Source organism: Chenopodium album, chromosome 2 (genome assembly GCF_948465745.1).
Source record: "Chenopodium album chromosome 2, dcCheAlbu1.1, whole genome shotgun sequence".
NCBI lineage: Eukaryota > Viridiplantae > Streptophyta > Magnoliopsida > Caryophyllales > Amaranthaceae > Chenopodium > Chenopodium album.
Genome location: NC_137835.1, coordinates 79914660 through 79933865, shown reverse-complemented (window position 1 = coordinate 79933865; position 19206 = coordinate 79914660). Strand labels below are relative to the sequence as shown.

General features: G+C 35.3%; 4 protein-coding genes across 5 annotated transcripts; 2 read left to right on the top strand and 2 right to left on the bottom strand.

The window, feature by feature from the left end:
* Nucleotides 1-602: 602 nt before the first annotated feature.
* LOC145589289 (anaphase-promoting complex subunit 8-like) lies at nucleotides 603-4995 on the top strand. Its single transcript, XM_081645814.1, has 4 exons — nucleotides 603-804; nucleotides 1247-1556; nucleotides 3116-4366; nucleotides 4498-4995. Exons 1-4 carry the CDS (start codon nucleotides 719-721, stop codon nucleotides 4600-4602), a joined length of 1752 nt encoding a protein of 583 aa, XP_081501940.1. The 5' UTR covers nucleotides 603-718; the 3' UTR covers nucleotides 4603-4995.
* Nucleotides 4996-6832: 1837 nt separating this feature from the next.
* LOC145589280 (uncharacterized) lies at nucleotides 6833-7664 on the bottom strand. The gene is made up of 2 exons (XM_081645808.1): nucleotides 7439-7664; nucleotides 6833-7132 (listed from the first exon to the last, which is right to left on the bottom strand). Exons 1-2 carry the CDS (start codon nucleotides 7558-7560, stop codon nucleotides 6979-6981), a joined length of 276 nt encoding a protein of 91 aa, XP_081501934.1. The 5' UTR covers nucleotides 7561-7664; the 3' UTR covers nucleotides 6833-6978.
* Nucleotides 7665-8301: 637 nt separating this feature from the next.
* LOC145602487 (uncharacterized) lies at nucleotides 8302-14524 on the bottom strand. The gene is made up of 7 exons (XM_081658682.1): nucleotides 13582-14524; nucleotides 12165-12216; nucleotides 9735-9824; nucleotides 9428-9492; nucleotides 9129-9299; nucleotides 8985-9047; nucleotides 8302-8738 (listed from the first exon to the last, which is right to left on the bottom strand). Exons 1-6 carry the CDS (start codon nucleotides 14353-14355, stop codon nucleotides 8991-8993), a joined length of 1209 nt encoding a protein of 402 aa, XP_081514808.1. The 5' UTR covers nucleotides 14356-14524; the 3' UTR covers nucleotides 8302-8738; nucleotides 8985-8990.
* A 1462-nt stretch (nucleotides 14525-15986) lies between these two features.
* Nucleotides 15987-18985, top strand: LOC145602495 (two-component response regulator ORR3-like). Of its 2 annotated transcripts, none has more exons than XM_081658692.1 (5): nucleotides 15987-16295; nucleotides 16435-16511; nucleotides 16599-16676; nucleotides 17054-17127; nucleotides 18430-18985. In XM_081658692.1, the coding sequence occupies exons 1-5, from the start codon at nucleotides 16199-16201 to the stop codon at nucleotides 18743-18745; spliced, it is 642 nt and encodes a 213-aa protein (XP_081514818.1). In that variant the 5' UTR covers nucleotides 15987-16198; the 3' UTR covers nucleotides 18746-18985. The 2 variants fall into 2 exon arrangements, with proteins under 2 accessions (XP_081514818.1, XP_081514825.1); XM_081658699.1 differs by having other exon boundaries at nucleotides 15993-16295; nucleotides 17057-17127.
* Nucleotides 18986-19206: the final 221 nt, after the last annotated feature.

Genomic DNA, 19206 nt, shown 5'->3' with positions numbered 1-19206 from the left:
ATTGCAACAAGGAGGAAATTACGCATTCCAAAGCACATTTTATATACTTATTACTAAATATCTATAATTGAGTAAAAATTATAAAAAGTTGATTTTGTGAAAGTATTTTATGAGACGAATCCAATAAGATTGCACATGACTATATTTTACTTAACGTATAAATCTATATTATAAGGTCAAACAAGAGTGATGAATAGTGCAAAAAGTCCATTGTTGTAATATTAATAGAACGGAGGAAATACTATTTTTTTAACTTTATTCATTGCATTTCCTAATTTACCCTATAATTTTGCATGTCTTGTACTTTTTTCATTTTCTGTGCCTAATTTTTGTCAATCATTGTACTTTTAAGATTTATTAATATACTTCATTCACTTTCTTTTCCTATTTGTTAAATACGGTAAAAAAACACAAACAAAAACTATATTATGAGATGGAACACGACATACATAATTAACAAATCTAACTTTAGGTATACCCGAAAATAAGTAAATAACTGATGTTCCTTACTTTCTGTGGAGTGTAGTATGTAGCGTACTTTCATTTATAAAAAAATTAATGCAGAGTAACGGAATATAGAAATTTGAATCAAAAAAACCTGACAGACAGACGTTAAAATTCAAAAAATCAAAAGGCAAGGCGCGGCCGTCAATGGTTGCTCAGTCCCTTCACTCTCTCTTTGTGTCTACCAAATCAAACAATCATTCAAAATTAAATCATGGATTCCAAAGATAATTGTAGAAATGAACTCCGAATTGCAATTCGTCAACTCACAAATCGCGGTCTCTATTCCCCTTCTAGATGGTCAGTTTCCCCTCTTTCTCTCTTCATTTCTTCAATTGACAATTTTTGGGTGAATTTCTGGGGTTAGGATCTTCATGGGTGTATCTAATTTAGTGCAAGATTTGATTTTTAGAGTAATTTGATTGATTTTAACTTGTTTTGGTACTATTCTTTACTGGGTGTGGTTTGAATTTCATAGATCTTATGTTTGAATTCAAATTTCTTGTTATTTGATTGTTCTTGGTTAACTTCTGGTTTTTTTTGAAATTTTTTATGTGGGGTTCTTGAATTTTTGGAGTTTTCTGTCTCTTATGGGTTTGCCCACCATCTGTTCGACGAATTTCCTCTGATAAGAAGGGTTATAGCTCTTGGATTTACTGTCTAAACTTCTTTACATGATCAAATTTTTAAAAAAGAAACTAAATTTGGTATTATTGTGGATTTGGCATGATAATTATTCCAGGGCAGCTGAACAATTGCTAGGTATTGAGCAAGACCCTGCAAAGTTTACACCTTCTCATACTCGATTTCAACGAGGTAGCTCTAGCATTCGTCGTAGATTTAAAACCCATGACCCTACTTCAACGCCTAGTCCTAGTGTTTCCTTTGTTTCTACACCAATGCCAGAGGAGGATGATGATGTTGTGGATAGTGATTTCTACCTTTTGGCCAAGTCCTACTTCGATTGTAAGGAGTTCCGGAGAGCTGCCCATGTACTTAGAGACCAGGCTGGACGGAAAGCTGTGTTCTTGCGATGTTATGCCTTGTACTTGGTATGCTTTGCTCCTTGTCTTTTAGCTTTATGATTTCTTTAGTGTAAGCTGTAAGCTGCTGCACAAATATGATCTTGAGTTTAGATAATCAACTTGCTTGTGTCTTTGTTATATATTATTTGTTGACTCCTCGGTTTTGGATTGTTATGTAGCAAGTTATTTGAGACATCTAGAGTACTTGAGTGACAATAAGTGTATAATATTAGGCCTTAAACTGGAGATCTTACATGATTTGTATGAGCTCAAGTTCATTTGTTTGTGGCAAACCAATTATAAGATGAGTTTTTAAACATGCACTTCCTTCTCTTAAAGCACTAAAGAGCACTGAGCTATTGAGAGGCTAGTAATTTATATGATTGCATTATGTAGGATGCCACAGTTAATGGTATGTGGTGCAAAGAGTTAAAATTGTTAGATTATTTCTTGTTTTCCCTTGAGGAAGGATTTCCAGAAGAATGTATACGAGTGGAGTGTGTAGAATATATGTGGATCCTTGGATTTATGAATTTGACGCTGTTGAAGTTGTAGATTAGACATTGTGTTAGGTGATACTGGCTGCCATGTTGAGGCATTTTTCTATAAGTAGGTGAAGGTGGGATGTTGGTTTATTTATTATGTTGATTAAGGAAATCATGTCTACTGGACATTTTATATGTCCATTTTCAACAAAGTATGTCCATTTCCAACAAAATTGCAAGGATGAATATTTGAAAATCGTTACTTTTGGTTACAAGGGACGGAATTGTCTTCATTTGGTTGATCTCTTCTTCTTTATCATGAAGTAGGCCTCTCTAATGAAGGTTTGCTAGTAAACAAAATTTGCATTAAGATAGCACCCTTCCATATAATAACCTTAATAAGAAAACTGCCAAAGATTCTAGAGAGCCACTAGTGTAATGGACAGTATATTTCTATGACATTTTCTATTATGATAATGAACTTCAGAACAAGTGAAAAAAAGTGTTCAGTCTGCTGATTAATTTAGTATGTATTGAAAGAGATTCCTTTGACTGGATCCATTAAATTGGGTATGCACTTGTAACTCTTTAAGTCTGCCTCCAAGATTGGGGATACTGAAGATTGAAAACAAGTTTACATCCTTGGATTCTCTTATGCAGATCAATCAAATTATTTACCATTACGAAACCTATATTTTTTACACCAAAATCTGAACACTTGAGTACAGCGATCAGGAACATGATTTGAGAAGTTTGCTGCTCAGATACTACTATACTAGATCGAATATATATTGACAAACAAATATGGCATTGTTGATTTTACATCTCATTGTTTAATAGCTGGGTTATGTAAGTTTGTATTTGTTGTATTATTGCTTTCTATGTTTTGTCTATCATCATCCTTAGTGTATGATTGTGGAATTTATCTTAAATCAATTTTTTTGAACTTTACTTAAGTTTGCTGAAAATTAAATTAATAAGCCTAATTTAGAAAGAAGCCTTGTCTAGACCTCCCATACCTCTCAACAGCAGGATTCCACTTGTTTATATATTCATTTCAATTGAGTGACTTCTTAATTTATTTTTAAATTTTTTGTAAAGGCAGGGGAGAAGCGAAAGGAAGAAGAGATAATAGAGCTGGAGGGGCCTTTAGGGAAAAGTAATGTTGTGAATCGCGAATTGGTTTCCCTTGAAAGGGAACTATCCATGTTGCGGAAAAGAGGTGTTCTGGATCCATTTGGGATGTACTTGTATGGTCTTGTGTTAAAAGACAAGGGAAATGAGAACCTTGCTCGTGCTATCCTCGTGGAGTCTGTAAATAGCTATCCATGGAATTGGAATGCATGGTTGGCATTGCAATCACTCTGCACCACCGTTGACATGTTAAACAGTCTTAATCTCAACACCCATTGGATGAAAGACTTCTTTCTTGCTAAAGCTTATGAAGAACTCAGGATGCACAAGGAATCCTTGGATAAGTACGAGCAGCTCCAGAAAACATTTTCATTTAGCAGCTACATACAATCTCGGATGGCAAATGTGCAGTATCATTTAAGAGAATTTGAACAGGTAGAAGTCATCTTTGAGGAGTTATTAAGAAATGATCCATACCGAATTGAAGACATGGACATGTTTTCTAACGTGCTTTATGCAAAGGAAGCGTTCTCATCCCTCAGCTACCTAGCCCATAACGTATTCTTGACTGACAAATATCGACCTCAATCATGTTGTATCATTGGTAATTATTACAGTTCCAAGGGCCAACATGAGAAATCAGTTTTGTATTTCAGGAGGGCTCTCAAGTTGGACAAAAATTATTTATCTGCCTGGACTCTAATGGGCCACGAGTATGTTGAGATGCAGAACACAGCAGCCGCAGTGGATGCCTATCGTAGGGCAGTAGACATAAATCCATGTGATTATAGAGCATGGTATGGATTAGGGCAAGCCTATGAAATGATGGTAATGCCTCATTACGCTCTATATTATTTCAAAAAATCTGTTTTCCTGCAGCCAAATGATCCGAGATTGTGGATTGCAATGGCTCATTGCTATGAGAGTGACCATTTACGTATGTTTGAGGAGGCAATCAAATGTTATAAACGAGCTGCAAATCGCCAAGATACTGAGGCGATTGCTATTAACAGATTGGCAAAACTATATGATCAGCAAGGGCAGCATGCAGAGGCTGCATTTTACTACAAGAAAGATTTAGACAGAATGGAGGCAGATGAAAGGGAAGGACCAAACTTAGTTGATGCTTTGATGTTCCTTGCTAAATATTATAGAGCCCAGAAAAGATTTGAAGAGGCAGAGATCTATTGTACCCGATTGTTGGATTACACAGGACCTGTGAGTTATCCTAACCCAAGTCCTTGTGTACTTTAAAATGATTTTGGTTGATTATTTTGCTAATATCTCAGCTCAAATCAGCTTTATATATCTGACCATGTGTTTTTTTCCCTCCCTTTCTAATATTGCAGGAAAAGGAAACAGCAAAGAGTTTACTTAGATCTATGAAAATGGCGCAATCTGGTTTCCCGTCCATGGATGTTGAGCATTTTCCACCACACGGCTCTCATTCCTGAATGCAGACTGCGTATGTATGTTGGCAAAGCTTCTTTTGCTGTACACAATCATTCTGTATATGCATGGAGTAATTTAATTCATGGTAGATGGAATCTTACAATTGAATTTTGTAATTTGTAGTCTATAGAAGTAGCTTTATTAGGACCTTAACATTATTTGGACAGTTTAATTATGATATTTTCTTCTTCCTCCTCCCTAAGGCTGGGAGTCAAAGTTCGGATCTACCTCATTGACTTCAAAAGTCAGAGGATCTCAAGTGTCTGAAAAGTAAAAAAAAATGGAGGGAATAACAGCTTTTGTGAATTTGTGTGGCTTCTAAAGTCTACTAAATTTGGAAAAAAAAAAATAGTTTGAGAAGATTAAGTTTATTGATTATTCTTATAGAAGAAGGTTTGGCAAATTATTATATGTTAATTCAGCAAAGAGTGTATTTGGTGAAGGTAAAAGGTAACTGTTGTTTTTGGTCAAATCGTCTTTGTGTATGCTATTCCCCCTCCCCAGTCCCCTCTCAAACACATACACACACACACAAAAAAAAAAAAAGAGAAAGAAAATACTACTCAAGTCTATAACCTCTCTTTTATATATATATATATATATATATATATATATATATATATATATATATATATATATATATAAGAGGTCTATAACATTATTGGCCACTAAATGATAATATAATTAATTTAAAGGAAAAAAAAAAACTTTCACAATCTTGGTGCTTCTGTATCTAAATACTGTATTAGTAATTTTTGTAAAAATATAATATACTTGTATATATATATGGTAGGGTTTGAACTTTGAAGTTTGAACTCAAAGGGAATTCTAGATTTCTAGTAGCCCTTCCATATCACCGAGTGGTCATACCTCATACGTACGTGCGGCTTGTTGTGAGTCCCGAATTCCAATCTTGGTTCGTTTTCGTTTTAAGGTCAGTGACTACTGAAAATCATAGCATTGTAGCACTTTTAGTAATCATGACCCGTAGATCAAGAAACGGTTTAGGCATTAGTGCCTTACAAGTACATAATCTAAACATAGGTCTAGTATACAACGAGTGTATTGCATATATCATTCTTAAACCCTTATCAAATATCAGAACCTAGATTTGACGCGCAATTTATTGCTCATAAAACCAACGCTCAGTTGTCCGAGAACATCAAAAGCCAAAGGGAATTAGATGGGGAAGAAAAAGATGATCCTGGAGTGATATACATGAAATCAAACAATCATAAATCCGTAATTTATCCCAACAATCCGCCTTTTACATCTCCTGGCAGACTTGACTATTGGCTCGATTTTCTTCCATGTTATAGAAAAAAAGGACATTACCCTATCATTGTGGAAGCAAGGTGAAGGATATGCTTTTATGCAGAAGCTCAGCTCAGTTCAGTAAATCAGAACAGACCCTTAATTCGAATACCTCCATATGCTTCCGGTACTGATTATAGGCAGATCAGTGAGTGTATAGAGTTTTTGGAGGACAAATACTTGTTGCAAAGTGCCATATAGCTGATCCTTATATCGAACCACAGGCCACTGGTATATATGGTATTAAGGTTTGGGAGCTTAAGAATTACAATAGTGGTGAATGGTCTTTGAAGCATACCATTTATCTACACAATTTGGTTTCTGAAGACTGTCTTAACAGTACATATCAATCGAGGATGTCCGGACACAAGGGCTGTATGTTTCCACCCAAACGATGCCAATATCGTGTTGTTATGGCTAGCTAAACAAGTTGTTGTCGAATGTAACTTGCTACCGAGAACACTAGAACCAATTTGTAACGTTGAAAGCAATCGGAAAGATTATGGTCTTGATTTCCCGGTGTGGCCATCACCACTTCCTAGAGGTGAAAAAAAATATATATATATCGGGCCAGGCCTTAACATAAATCCTCATGCCGGAACCCGCAACAAAGTACGGGCTTGTCGGACTAAAGCAGGCTTTTTTCTAGCCGGGTTCAGATTTTTAACTAATGCATTTTCAGGCTTGCCCAAACCGCCCTATTTTTGGGCCGGGCTAACAGGTCAAACCAATATTGATTACCTCTACCACTTCCAAAACTTTCTTAATTTTGATAACTATTGTCGTTTTCCTCGTTAGGAGTTGTATAACAACTATTCTGGCATTCATATTGTTTCCATCAATTTACTTACATTAATTTTATCTTTGATTTCTGAATACTACGTATATAACATGTTGAAGGAAATAAAGAGAACTATCTATAAAACAACCAGCAAGCGAGTTTGAATTCCAACTTAATTCATACAACGGAGAAAACTCGAACGCAATGTGTTTATCAAATCATGGTGAAATCAATATAATGAAATTGAAAGCAGTCATTCTAGAAACAGATTTATTTAGAAGTTTTAGCTACGATCTGGATCTGCGAAAAAGCTGTTGATCGAAGGCATGATCTCTGAAGACTTGTTACGAATGTATTTCCTCAGTAAATGCTCAGCATATTTCTCACCCTCTGAAAAATTCTCTAGCACTCCTGCTGTTCTGTTCTCCTTGGTAACCCTGTTTTAACCAAAACGATATCAGTAATCATACAGATACACATTGCGCACGCGTACACACATACAAACACACAAATATTATGTAGTGTGTGCTCTTCTAATCTTAAATATAGTTGTCACATTGTCTTAATAGATTTCCGAAATGTCCTTATACTTAAAAGTTGAAATATCCAATGCACTACGTATTTGTATTATTTTGAGACAAAAGAAGTACCTTAATAACAAAACTCCGAGGTATGCAACAAATCAACAAAACATTAAGTGATGTGTCACGTAACAAGAAAAAATTATGTAGGAAAAACAATACCTGACTTCAGGGTTGATACAGATGTTACGAACGAGCTGCAAGCCACAGATACCAACAGCAACTCCAACCGCGGCAAACAAAGGATAAACCTCAGGTCTCAACCAACGATTGACAGAGGCCATTCTTGGGTAATGACTTCCGATTAGATCGTCGGAGAGAGAAAGTTAAATGCGGGTGCAATGTGAGAGAAGAGAATGGAAATGGAGCAAATTGAGCTGAAGGAAGGATGAATATGTAGGAAAGGAATGCAGTTGCTAGTTGGTACAATTGTTGGTCAGACTTTACGATTCCCAAGGAGGTAATGATTCTGCCAATCACAGGAATTAGCAAGAAAGATACGCAGCTGGAATTTGCTATGCTATGGGCGCTCATTGGTAAAATATGGGGCGGTCCATGTTGCTACTTGCTTTGAGTCCACACGCAAAGCAAATCACCGCCCATTTTGAATTTCTGTATTAAAATACATCACGCCCGTCTGGACTAGTAGTAAATATACTCGTTAAAATATAATAGTATTCCCGGGTGCATCAAATAATTTCTATATTAAGGCCCTGTTTGATTCACCTTAATTTTGCTGAACTGAAATTATTTTTACTGAACTGAACTTATTTTTACTGAACTGCACTTAATTTTACTGAATTGAAATTATTTTTACTGGACTTAAATTATTTTTACTGAACTGAAATTATTTTTACTGATTTTCTATTATAATTCTTCTTTAAGAAAACTGAATTTTACTGAACTGAACTTATTTTTACTGAACTGAAATTATTTTTACTGAATTGAAATTAATTTTACTGAACTGAACTTATTTTTACTGAACTGAAATTATTTTTACTTAATATTATTTTTTTTAAGGTGAATCAAACAGGGCCTAAGTACAAAAAGACCAAACTATACTTTATGTGAGTCAACAACTCTTCCAAATTGTCTAACCCATTAACCTGGGTCGAGTTAACCCGTGAGGAATTCTGGCACAACAAGATCCTTCATCTTTACTTCAAACCCAAACAAATTGCAAGGATAAAAGGGGTAAATCATGATCTGTACTTGTTACTTGTTAGGTACAAAAATCAACTGCAAATATATGTTCCCAAGTCCCAACCTCAAGTGCCCCTATTTTAATCCAAATACAAAAAAAGCAACACCGTTGCATTAATATTGTACATCACATGGCTAAATCATTTAAACAGAAAAGTGAATGTAAAAACATACTAGAGGTTGCTTCATTAATTGGTATTTCGAAACTAGTTCTGCAGTTCTGCTGCTCGATGAGTAAGAATTCAGCACTAACCAGCTCCTTGCAAGATCAAATGGTAGTTACATATAATCATAATGTGATTAATGTCCAAAACCATAACCCAATAAATGTACGACTTTACAAAGAACGAATGACATATTGAACTCTAGCCATTCTAATTGCATAAATTTTCATTGCAGCTGCAACAAATTATACAGAATCAACATTTATAGGGATATGACAAAAAGTTTCTCAGAGGCACTTTAACAAAAGGTTTGTGTGGTAAATGTCTTCCACCTTGTTTACCAGTAATCATCCAGCAGTTCGGCGAGCCCTATCCCGCCAAGAACCTTGTGGCTTTGAAAGCACCTATACATAATTACAACTCATGATTTCCAATAATATTTTTTATATTGAACAATACTACAAGTGTTCAGTTTAGAAACTTACCTTCTCATTGATGAGACTACTAGCTGGTTCATCACCTTTAGTCTCTTCGTTTCCATTCTCATTCTCACTCTCTCTCCCTTCTCCATTATCTGATGCATATGATGGACCAGATTCTGGGACTCCAAACATGGCTTCATCATGAGCATTCTGGATTTTATCCTCGCTCTTTGCCTTCAATATGACAAGAAAACCCCCATTAGGTAAGCAACCATACGTCAAAAGTTTTGGGTTCTGCTTTCAGATGCAAGATCTGCCCGCCCCAAAACAGCAACAGAATTATGATTACGATTACAAAGTACCTCTAAAGATTTGAACCGAAAGCTTTTCCCAATATGCTTGACCAGTGCCGCATCATCGTCAGCAGCTACAGGCAGGAAGGATTAAAATCTTAGTTTAACATAACTTCACATCAAATGCATGCAAGCACATACGTAGTACAAAGTAGAAGGCAAATGAGGATAACCCATTTAAAAGTTAAAAATGAACTAGAGAGAACTGTTATTATCAATTCTAATCCCTGGTGTCTGCCCCCAAATGCAGAACCAACATCTTTCATGTACTACACTGTGTCCCTGAAGTCTACCAGACCAACGAGTATCCATTTACCTTCAATTTCCTCATCATCTACAGGAGCATCTTTGTTGAACTCAAACCGCTCCCATTGTGAGCTAGTCCCCATCTTAGTATCCTTCTCAGCTGCAGGAAAGAATTGAAACCAAAATCAATTTCTTATGGTTAAACAAATGAGGAACTGAGCAGATGATACGATATGAGCAGATAGTCAGATCCCAATAGCTTTACAAAATACATCTAAACTTTTTATAACCATAATAATTGACCTCGTTACTAGTAGTATCCCAAATCTATTTTTTTTCCTACAGTTCCAAAACTTTCCTATCCCCTTGAGCCTTCCAGGCTACACTAGAGGTAGGAATTGTAAGATGAAGATTAGTGCTCAGGACCTTAACCTTTCCAGGCTAGAGTCTAATATAAGAACAATCCAACAGTGTGGGTTCAATGGTCTCAGGGTAACATAATGCTAGGGCATCTTGGATTTTGGAGCAACAAACTTTACCTTTCGGAGATATAACACTTGGCCATGGATTCTATACAGGGATATACAAGGGCTCACCGAGTTGTGACCTATGCCATAACCTTTAATACGGTGCGGGAACCCATATATATATGACCTCAGGGTAACAAGGCTTCTAAATGATGGGAAATGCCAAGGATCAAGAACTAAGCTGGCTGGGTCTCCCAGTAAAACCTGCTAACCATGCAAGGATCGAGAAAACAAGGCCAGAATTATGGCCAATTTCAAGTATGGAATGCTAATATATCTCTTAGTAATCAAGACTTCCTATAGCTGTAAGTGGGTGACAGAAATTTAATATTCTGTACAGCCCCATAATGCACGACCTAGTAGCTTCAGGCGAGCATCTGCAATTGCGCTTAACTATATTTTGGTAAATAATTATATAACAAGCCGGACAATTCTTCTAGATAGAATACACAGTCCAATTTTGAATGTGTCTCCTAGAAAAAATTCAAGCAAGGAGTAAAAGAATGCCCAATTCTATACAGATGTGGAAATTGATGAAATTCTACAAATAATCAATTTTGGCAAGATATTAATCCCACTGAAGTCAAAATGCTTATCAAGCTTTGCTAATAATAATATAACATGCAAGGTGTGTCACAAAGTGCACTGCAATACAAAATGAGCTTCAAGTTGTACCAAAATTGAATAATAATCAAGGTATAACACCCCACCAGATACAACCACTTGACCATAATAGATAGAAGTGAAAAAGCTTATATTGGATGCCAAAACATTATTGATTATATGAGCATGATGTTGGTTGAATGGGGACAAGTCCATCATGCATCAATAAGAGAGATTATCCATTTTGTGTATACACATACATAAGCCAATACAGGATTTCATTACCAGAATTACTATCAGGGGTTTTAAATAAAACTACAGGAGGCAAGAATTTGATTAATGACTGTTCAGTAATAATCCCTCCTAAAATCCTACATACAACTTTGTTTGTCCCATTTTAAAATAATTAAACAACTATATACTAATCTATCACTAAATACAAGTCCCACCAATCCACCATGCTAATACACTAATGATTAAAATTCAATAAATTATTACACTTAATGATAATTGTAAAAGTTCAGACAGTGAATTCCATTACGAAGAAATATAGTTAAAATTCAGCAAGGGAATGTATAACTCGATGCTTTAAAATATGATGCTACACAGAATATGTGTCTAATAATTGAAAAATAAGAACCTTCATCATTAGCTTAGCGAGCATGTATCAAGTAAAAAATAAAAAATTCTAACCTAGATGTCAACTGAAATTGGTCTGGATCAGATGCAGAGGGTTTCACCGACAAATTATAATGTCAAAAAAGAACATGTAGAATGAAAGAAGAGGGATGCAAATAATTTATTTATTTATTCAGATGAAGCAAAAATGTTTCCTACTTGCAAGCCAAATAGAATTGGTAGTTAGTGGTCTGTTTATGGCCTCTATCACATTTCAAGCATTCTAATCAATTCTCCGTATACAGCAGATAGCTCATTATCTTGAAGGACACGGGGGAATGATCTATCAGGTAAAAATAAATGGACCAGATTGGAATAGGTAGATGTAACCTCATGTGTAACATTTTTTTGACATAAAACATAGACAAGTCCCTCAAAATATATAACTGAAGTGATATTTTAATAACATATGTACAGGTGTATAATAGAGACTAAAAGAAGGGAACAAAATATCAGTGAAGTGTGTATTGGCACGATATCATAATTCATATGTGACCCCATCTCATAGTCCCAGCCTCCTAGGGTAACTGACAATTTGTAATCACTTTTGAGCTACAAAGTGTAAAGTTAGACAGGCCCAACTCTCATAAATACTCCTACACTGACTGAAAAAAGAAAAAAAAAAGAAAAAAAAAAAGCAAGTAAACTAATCCAGACTATGATCAAGACAACAAACAAAAGTCAGGTAATACCTGTTTGTGTAAGCTGAAGTTTCATCTTAGCTTTGACTCTTTCTGCAGGTGTCTATTACAATCAAGTAAAAATGGAGTATTATCAATCACACTTGTCAATAAAATGTTACAAAGTTCCTGAAGATGCCTGCACACAGACAGAAGAGCGGCAGATGGCAAGGAAGGCACTGTAAGACCGCTCCCTACCGCCCCCCCCCCCCCCCCCAGGCACATTCCTCGATCATGCTCATGAATAACAGAGTAGGCTTATATATCCGAGATGTGTAAGAGCTACTAGGTAATTTAACAGCCCTTTAGCAAGAAAATCACATCTCATTTACACCAAATTGATTGATCTAGTGCAACTGTGCAATAATACCGCCATATGAAACCCATTATTTGACCTCAAATCCTGGAATTTCAATTATGTTGTTTTTCATCAACCACAAACCAATATACTGAAGGTTACAGTCAAGGGAGTAAATCATGTACAAAGGCCAATAAAACCAAAAAGGTGTCAAGAGCAGATACTGATTTAGCAAGCAAGGATCAAAACTGCTGGCTGAAGAGAGTGATACAGCATGGAACACTTATAAGCAGGTAAGTGATAAATAACAGTCTCCTTCATAAAAAAGATCATGGTAACCAGGTCTCAAATCCAGATAAGTGGCACATAGATAAGGCTAATATCTAGGGCTACATCGAGCCCTCAGAACGTATGTTTGTCATGTGGCAACCTATATTGAGGTGGAAAGAACAGAGTGGAATTCAATAAAGAGCTAAAGCAACTTCATCTTGTCTACTGTTTGCATTATAGAAACATGCATTTCATCGGGAAATTGTCAAGGTAGTTGACTGCTTGGCCAAGAAAACCCGTTTCAAAATGCACATTCACATCAGAGTCATGAATGGAAGAATCTTAAGATCCTGGCCAACAATGAGCAATAGTGCAACTTCCATGAATGTCAAATGAGAAAAAATCTCAAGGCTTTAGAAGGTTTCAAGGTCAAGTGTAAAGCATAGGTGTGAAGTAAATATATTTTTTTAATCCAACAAAGACCTTTTAATACAATCAGCCATCAGTGACTGCTGACTTGCTGAGAATACTCCAGCAAATCAATCAACAAAGACGCATGCACACAATTATACGGAGCATTACATTTATTCAAAGCGTGAATCAAGTATTAATAGAATTATTAAAGCACTAATATCATAGGAAAGAACAATGAGCAGCACAGCTTAAGAGAGACTTCTCAGCAATTTGAGCAAAACAAACAATAATGCAATATAAATACTCCGTAGTATATAAAATTATAGATTCTGAATTCAACAAAATCAAGCAGCATAAACCATATGCATTAAAACAACAAAGACTTTAACATAATCAATTATTGAATTGAAACTCAAAAATTACTTTAAAAGTGTAAAAGACACATACCATCTTATCATAGCCATCAATTAACTTAGCATAACCAACTACACCATTACCCTCCTTCTTCACCACTCTCCCATCCTTCCCTCCACCTTCTCTTCCTTTATCCGACCGCCTTCTATCCCTCGGCGAAAAACTCCTACTCCTACTCCTCCTATGCCTCCTCCCAGACCTTCTCTCATCATCAGAACAACTCCTAGACCTACTCCTCCTCCTCCCCCTCCTTTCTCTACTCCTCTCCCTCCTTCTCTCTTTACTCGAACCTCGATACCGCCTTTTCAACCTCTCTCTCTCCTCATCAGACCCACCACCACTCCTCCTACTCCCCCTCCTCTCCCTGCTCCTACTCCTACTCCTACTCCTACTCCTACTCCTACTCCTCCCCCTCTTCAAATCCTTCTCTCTCCCTCTTTCTCTATATCTATCTCTCTCTCTACTCCTACTTCTCCTTCGATCCCTGCTTTTCTGAGAATCCTTAACCCTAATTTTCTCACTTGGGGCATCAATTGAGGTAGTGGGTTCCTTCTTTTTGAGCTTATTTTGGATATTTTCAAGCTGGGTTTTTCGCTCAATCTCTGTTTCTTTAGTGGGGCTTGAAGCTTTGACGAAATTGCTGAGAAATGAAGATGAAGAAGGTAAAGCTGAACCCTTTTTTGGTGGTTCGTCGGAAGTAGGAGTGGTTGTGGATGAGGAGAAGCCGAGTCCTTGCTTGAATCGGGCTGCGCCACCTCCTTTCCGAGTTAACTCGTCGTAGTACGCTGCCGCTTTATCTTCCTCCATTGTTGAATTTTTCTGAAGCTCGAAGTGTAGTTTAGGAGAGAAGGGAGAGTGTAAAATTTAACTTTTGGTTAATCTGTTTGAACACCATTTTAGTTAAAAGGAGGGTATTGGTTAAATTCGTAAAATTACAGGTAAAATCTCTATTTAAAGGGCAAAATTTGCTAATAAATAGAGTAAAAAAAATTCATTTATTTACAACTCTACTATTTGAGAAATTAGGAATTTGTCAATTACAATACTTTATATTAGTGATATCGAGTAAAATATTTTTATCCACCTGCTTTCAAAACATGTCAACTAGTGGCCAAACAACTACCCAAATTTTGTGGCTTCCTTTTAAGAGTTCTTACTTGAATATGTTGAGAAACGGTTGGCCTTTGGTCTAGACCAGTTTTTAACGTTTGGGCACCAGTGACCTCATTTTACCTTGTGGCCGACCACATGTACCAAACCGGTGGCCAAAACTATCAACAATTGGTCAGGTCAACCCTGAACTGGACCAATTATGGGCTGGTTATAGACATAAAAATTCGGCTTAAAATTTAAAATTCTTTTGGATGAGCCATGAACAAGCATCTTAAACTTTTATTTTTTGTTGATTTTTTAGACAAACGAAAACCCTACTAGGCACAATTAACATTTACGGGGTTTGATGAAACATTTTCAGACCGGACCTTGACCCAACCTGTTCGGTCCAACTTAACAGGCTGATTCTTTAGCCTTCAGCTTGCCCCGTCCCATGATCATTTCAAAAAAATGATTGACACGTTTTAAGAATATAAGTTTTGATTTTTTTTTTTTTTTTTTTTTAATAGTATGCACTTTTAAACTTTTCACCTTGTGTATATATACTCGTAAAACAAATTAAGTGATCCCAAAAATCAATGGCCATGTTTGGTAATTGGCTTTTTAATGGCTTTTTGGTTAGCTTTTGGCTTTTTTAGGTGGTCAAACAGCCAAAAAATGTGTTTGGTAATTGGCTTTTTAGTCAGCGAAAAAGTTGGCTTTTAGGCCAAAATGAAAAAACTGCTTTGAGTAGCTTTTTTGTTGGCTTTTGGCTTGTTGGCCCACAAATTATCTAATAAACAGCCAACAACCAACAATTAATTTACCAAACACTTTTATAAACAACCAATTTCAAAAGTCATTATAAACAGCCAAACATTCCAGCGGGTCAAACAAGCCAAGTGAACCAGCCAACAGCCAACCGCCAACAGCCATTTGCCAAACAAGGCCAATGTCAAACATTTTCTTAAAATTCTAAACAAATACAATTGCATATTGGCATCTAGTCCATCCACCATATGCTAACAGTGGACATTTTTCTCTAAACAATTTTACCAAGTTGCAAACTTGCTTCACTCACCTAACCAAACCTCCTTTAATCTTTACATAAAAATATATTTTTAAAAAACTTGAGCATTAATGATTAGTCAAATTGTACCAATTCAACTCTAATTACCAATTGATCATATAATCAGAGCACTTTTTAAAATTGTTTAATCTAATCAAATCAAGCCTTTTGGACAAAAAATAGACGGTGAAATCAAGTTGGATGGACTATATACGAGAAAAAAAAAATCACACAAAATCCGATTTTCCGAATCTCAACTTTTGTCACTTTTTGCCACCCACAAGAATATAAATATTCTGCCTTTTTATTTTCTCTCTCTGTTCTTCAACAAAACCAAACAACAGAAATCCCCAAAAAAACATAAATCCTCTTTTTTTTCTTAAAAATCCCAACATTTAATGCAAAATATTCTGTCTTTTTAAAGGGTTTTGCATGTTTCAAGCTTACTAATCAAAAAGTAATCCATTTCTTCTAAGATTAACTACTATAATGGCTGAAAATTTTGAAATTCATGTTTTAGCTGTTGATGATAGTTTGGTGGATAGAAAGGTTATTGAGAGACTCTTAAAGATTTCATCTTGCAAAGGTATAAATATACTTGTTGTTGATGAAAGGGGAAAATTATTTTTTTGTTTCTTTTTCTATTTTTGGCTAAATGGGATTAGTATATTTTTTTGCAAAATAGTTTCTAAAAATGGGTTGTGTTTTTTGGAATAATTGTGCAGTGACAGTGGTGGAAAGTGGGAAAAGGGCATTACAGTTGCTGGGATTAGATGAAGAGAAAGGCTCTATTGAGTACACAGTATGTGCAATTTTCATTTTATTTTATTTTTAGAATATAAATTATACTATGTTTGATGAATTCAATTATATTGTGATGTTTTATTAGGGATTGAAGGTGCATTTGATAATCACAGATTATTCCATGCCTGAAGTTACTGGATTTGATTTACTGAAAAAAATCAAGGTTATCTTTGATTCTTTGAATATTTTCTTACAATTTCTATGAGTCTGCCCTATGATATTATTAGTTTTAATTTGTACTTTTGTTTCGTAATTTCTGCTGGAAAAAGGTCATTTTCAGCCTTATAATGCCTGTTCTTATATATTTTGGCACTGCTTTAAAACTAGAGGATTGTATAGATGATGTTTTGGTTAAATTTTGTGGCTTCCTTAATCCTTATTTAAAGTCAGAATATAATTATTCTGAATTTAGGCACAGATGCTTTTGACTTTAAGTATTCAACAGATTATTGAGTATTAAACAGAAATTTGAGTATAATTCTGCTGTCTGTCTTCCACAAGATCTTGATGTGATTTCTTTTTCTCTTGTTCTACTTTTAGCAGGAATCATCAACATTCAAGGAAGTGCCTGTGGTGATAATGTCATCTGAGAACATCGTTACTCGAATTGATAGGTATGGCTGCTTAGACAATTCCTGATAGTTTGATAAGGATTATAAGCTAGTAATAGCAAAGAAGTTTGCTTTACCTAGTGAGCTTGATGTGGTGGTAATAATACTACCAAGCTAATTTATGGTCATATGTTCGAATTCTGCCTATAGGGACGGTGTTGACACATAAAGGGTCCGATTTATTAAGTCCTGCACCTTACCATATAAGAAAAGTATCATGAACTTTACTTTTCATAAAGACCTCTATGAAGTTAAGCTTTGTGAACCATCTTCTTAATGGTAATTTGGTATAAAAATTTGTGATGAAAAATATTAGTCATATTCTTGCTCGAATTGCAAACAATGAACTCAGGGTGTGATAAGGCAAATTCAATCCGTTTCTGTTTCTGTTTCATCGGACAAGAAGTTAAATCCTGTCTGACTTTAGACATGCATGAATGCACGCAGATTACTCGTAACCTTAATTGGCATTAGTTTATCTTTGTCAAATATTGCAAATCGCATGCTTAAGATTTGATAATCTTCTTGATAGTGATGTGAACACTATATAGATAATATAATTATCATATGGTCCATTTGGTCAATGGAATTTACACCCACCTTTTGTTTGTTTATCTTATACTGTAGGATCTTGTTTCTTGTACCTACTTGATCTATGATGTCCTTGCTGATTATTTTGATATTCTTCAACTTTAATCTATTCAATGAGATCTTGAAACTATTATATTTAACGATATGCTTTGATCTGGTGACTATTGTAATCAGGTTCCCCTAAGTTTAAGGTATTAAGTACCTGTTAAAAATAGGATATTCGATGAGCATAAAGAATAATCCTTAATTAAATCAAGTCAATGACTGACTATATATCATAAGAAACAACAAAATCTATCAATGAATTTCATTATCATATACTCTTAATAATATATCTGAAAGGGTAGAAGATTTCTTCTGTACAATGTTTTTTAAGAAGTGTTGAATTCGTACTTAATAGAAAAAAAATTGTGATACATATGGAGTACAGATTTTTAGCACTTACCGCGCATTATGCTAAAATTTAGGAGTTGCACTATGTTTAATTGGATATAGAACTCACTTTGTCAACACTCTTCGTGTGATGGTGATATAATGTCAGTATTAGATAAGTTATATTAGTGTTTTTTGATGGCATATTCTAGTTTAATGTCTCTAATTATATTGCTGTACATCATAAACATACCTTTTCTGACTTGAGACTGTGCAGGCTCAAGTTTTCTTTTTCTAGTAACTTACCAACACCATTATAATTGTCCTCTATGGCTCAATCAGATGCTTGGAGTTGGGAGCAAAGGATTATATAGTAAAGCCTGTGAAACTTTCAGACGTGAAGCGCATAAAAGAATTCATCATGAGTACAGGTGACTTCGATGAAGCTAAGGAAATTGGTATTTGTAACCCAAGTAGTCTACAGGTTAAAGGTCTGTCATCACCAAAATCATTCCCATCAGCTGCGCCTTCACCTTGCATTATCAATCCATTACGTCTCAGCTTTTCGTGTTCTTCACCAAAGTGTGCGTGCAGATCAAGGCATCTCAGGTTTCGTAGCAGAAGCTTGGAGTATCCTTCAGAGTTGTCGCTACCCTGACCTGTCATTCTCTGGTTTTCTTGTGCCTGAAAGAGAGATTATTTTTTGTGTGCATATGATGAACTGTAAATGAAGAGAGAACAAGAGAAATTCGAGGGAGAAAAGCCGAAAGTCTAGCAAGAAAAAAAGGAATTCTTTTTTCTCTAAATGAAGCTGTAATTTTTTTTTTCTAAAACAATGTATGTTGAAATGGATTTTACTCATAGCAAGTAATTTTTGGCCAAGTACCTTTTGAAGAAATTCGTGTGAATTGGTTTTATGCTTGTTATTATAACATGCAAGAAACGAAACAAATCTTCACATAATATGGGATATGCCTTGTTCAAGCTGTGTTAGTCTGAAAACATGACTAATTACAAACTTATACCAAGTACTTCTTGTCTTCTTGATATAAATTTTAAACCCTTCTTTTTCACAATGGAGTATGTGGTTATTGCTATTCCAATGTAAAGTAAATAAAA

Bases quoted from the DNA above. Each gene is read 5' to 3' on its own strand.
- LOC145602487 (XM_081658682.1), bottom strand. From the start codon at position 14,355: ATGGAGGAAGATAAAGCGGCAGCGTACTACGACGAGTTAACTCGGAAA. The intron at 9,825-12,164 runs GTATTACCTGAC...TCTTTCCTGCAG, and splicing joins ACTTCAGCTTACACAAACAG to CTGAGAAGGATACTAAGATG. The intron at 9,300-9,427 runs GTACTTTGTAAT...GTCATATTGAAG, and splicing joins TTCGGTTCAAATCTTTAGAG to GCAAAGAGCGAGGATAAAAT.
- LOC145589289 (XM_081645814.1), top strand. From the start codon at position 719: ATGGATTCCAAAGATAATTGTAGAAATGAACTCCGAATTGCAATTCGT. The intron at 805-1,246 runs GTCAGTTTCCCC...TAATTATTCCAG, and splicing joins CTCTATTCCCCTTCTAGATG to GGCAGCTGAACAATTGCTAG. The intron at 1,557-3,115 runs GTATGCTTTGCT...TTTTTTGTAAAG, and splicing joins GATGTTATGCCTTGTACTTG to GCAGGGGAGAAGCGAAAGGA.
- LOC145589280 (XM_081645808.1), bottom strand. From the start codon at position 7,560: ATGGCCTCTGTCAATCGTTGGTTGAGACCTGAGGTTTATCCTTTGTTT. The intron at 7,133-7,438 runs GTATTGTTTTTC...TGGTTAAAACAG, and splicing joins TGTATCAACCCTGAAGTCAG to GGTTACCAAGGAGAACAGAA.
- LOC145602495 (XM_081658692.1), top strand. From the start codon at position 16,199: ATGGCTGAAAATTTTGAAATTCATGTTTTAGCTGTTGATGATAGTTTG. The intron at 16,512-16,598 runs GTATGTGCAATT...ATGTTTTATTAG, and splicing joins AAGGCTCTATTGAGTACACA to GGATTGAAGGTGCATTTGAT. The intron at 16,677-17,053 runs GTTATCTTTGAT...TTCTACTTTTAG, and splicing joins ATTTACTGAAAAAAATCAAG to CAGGAATCATCAACATTCAA.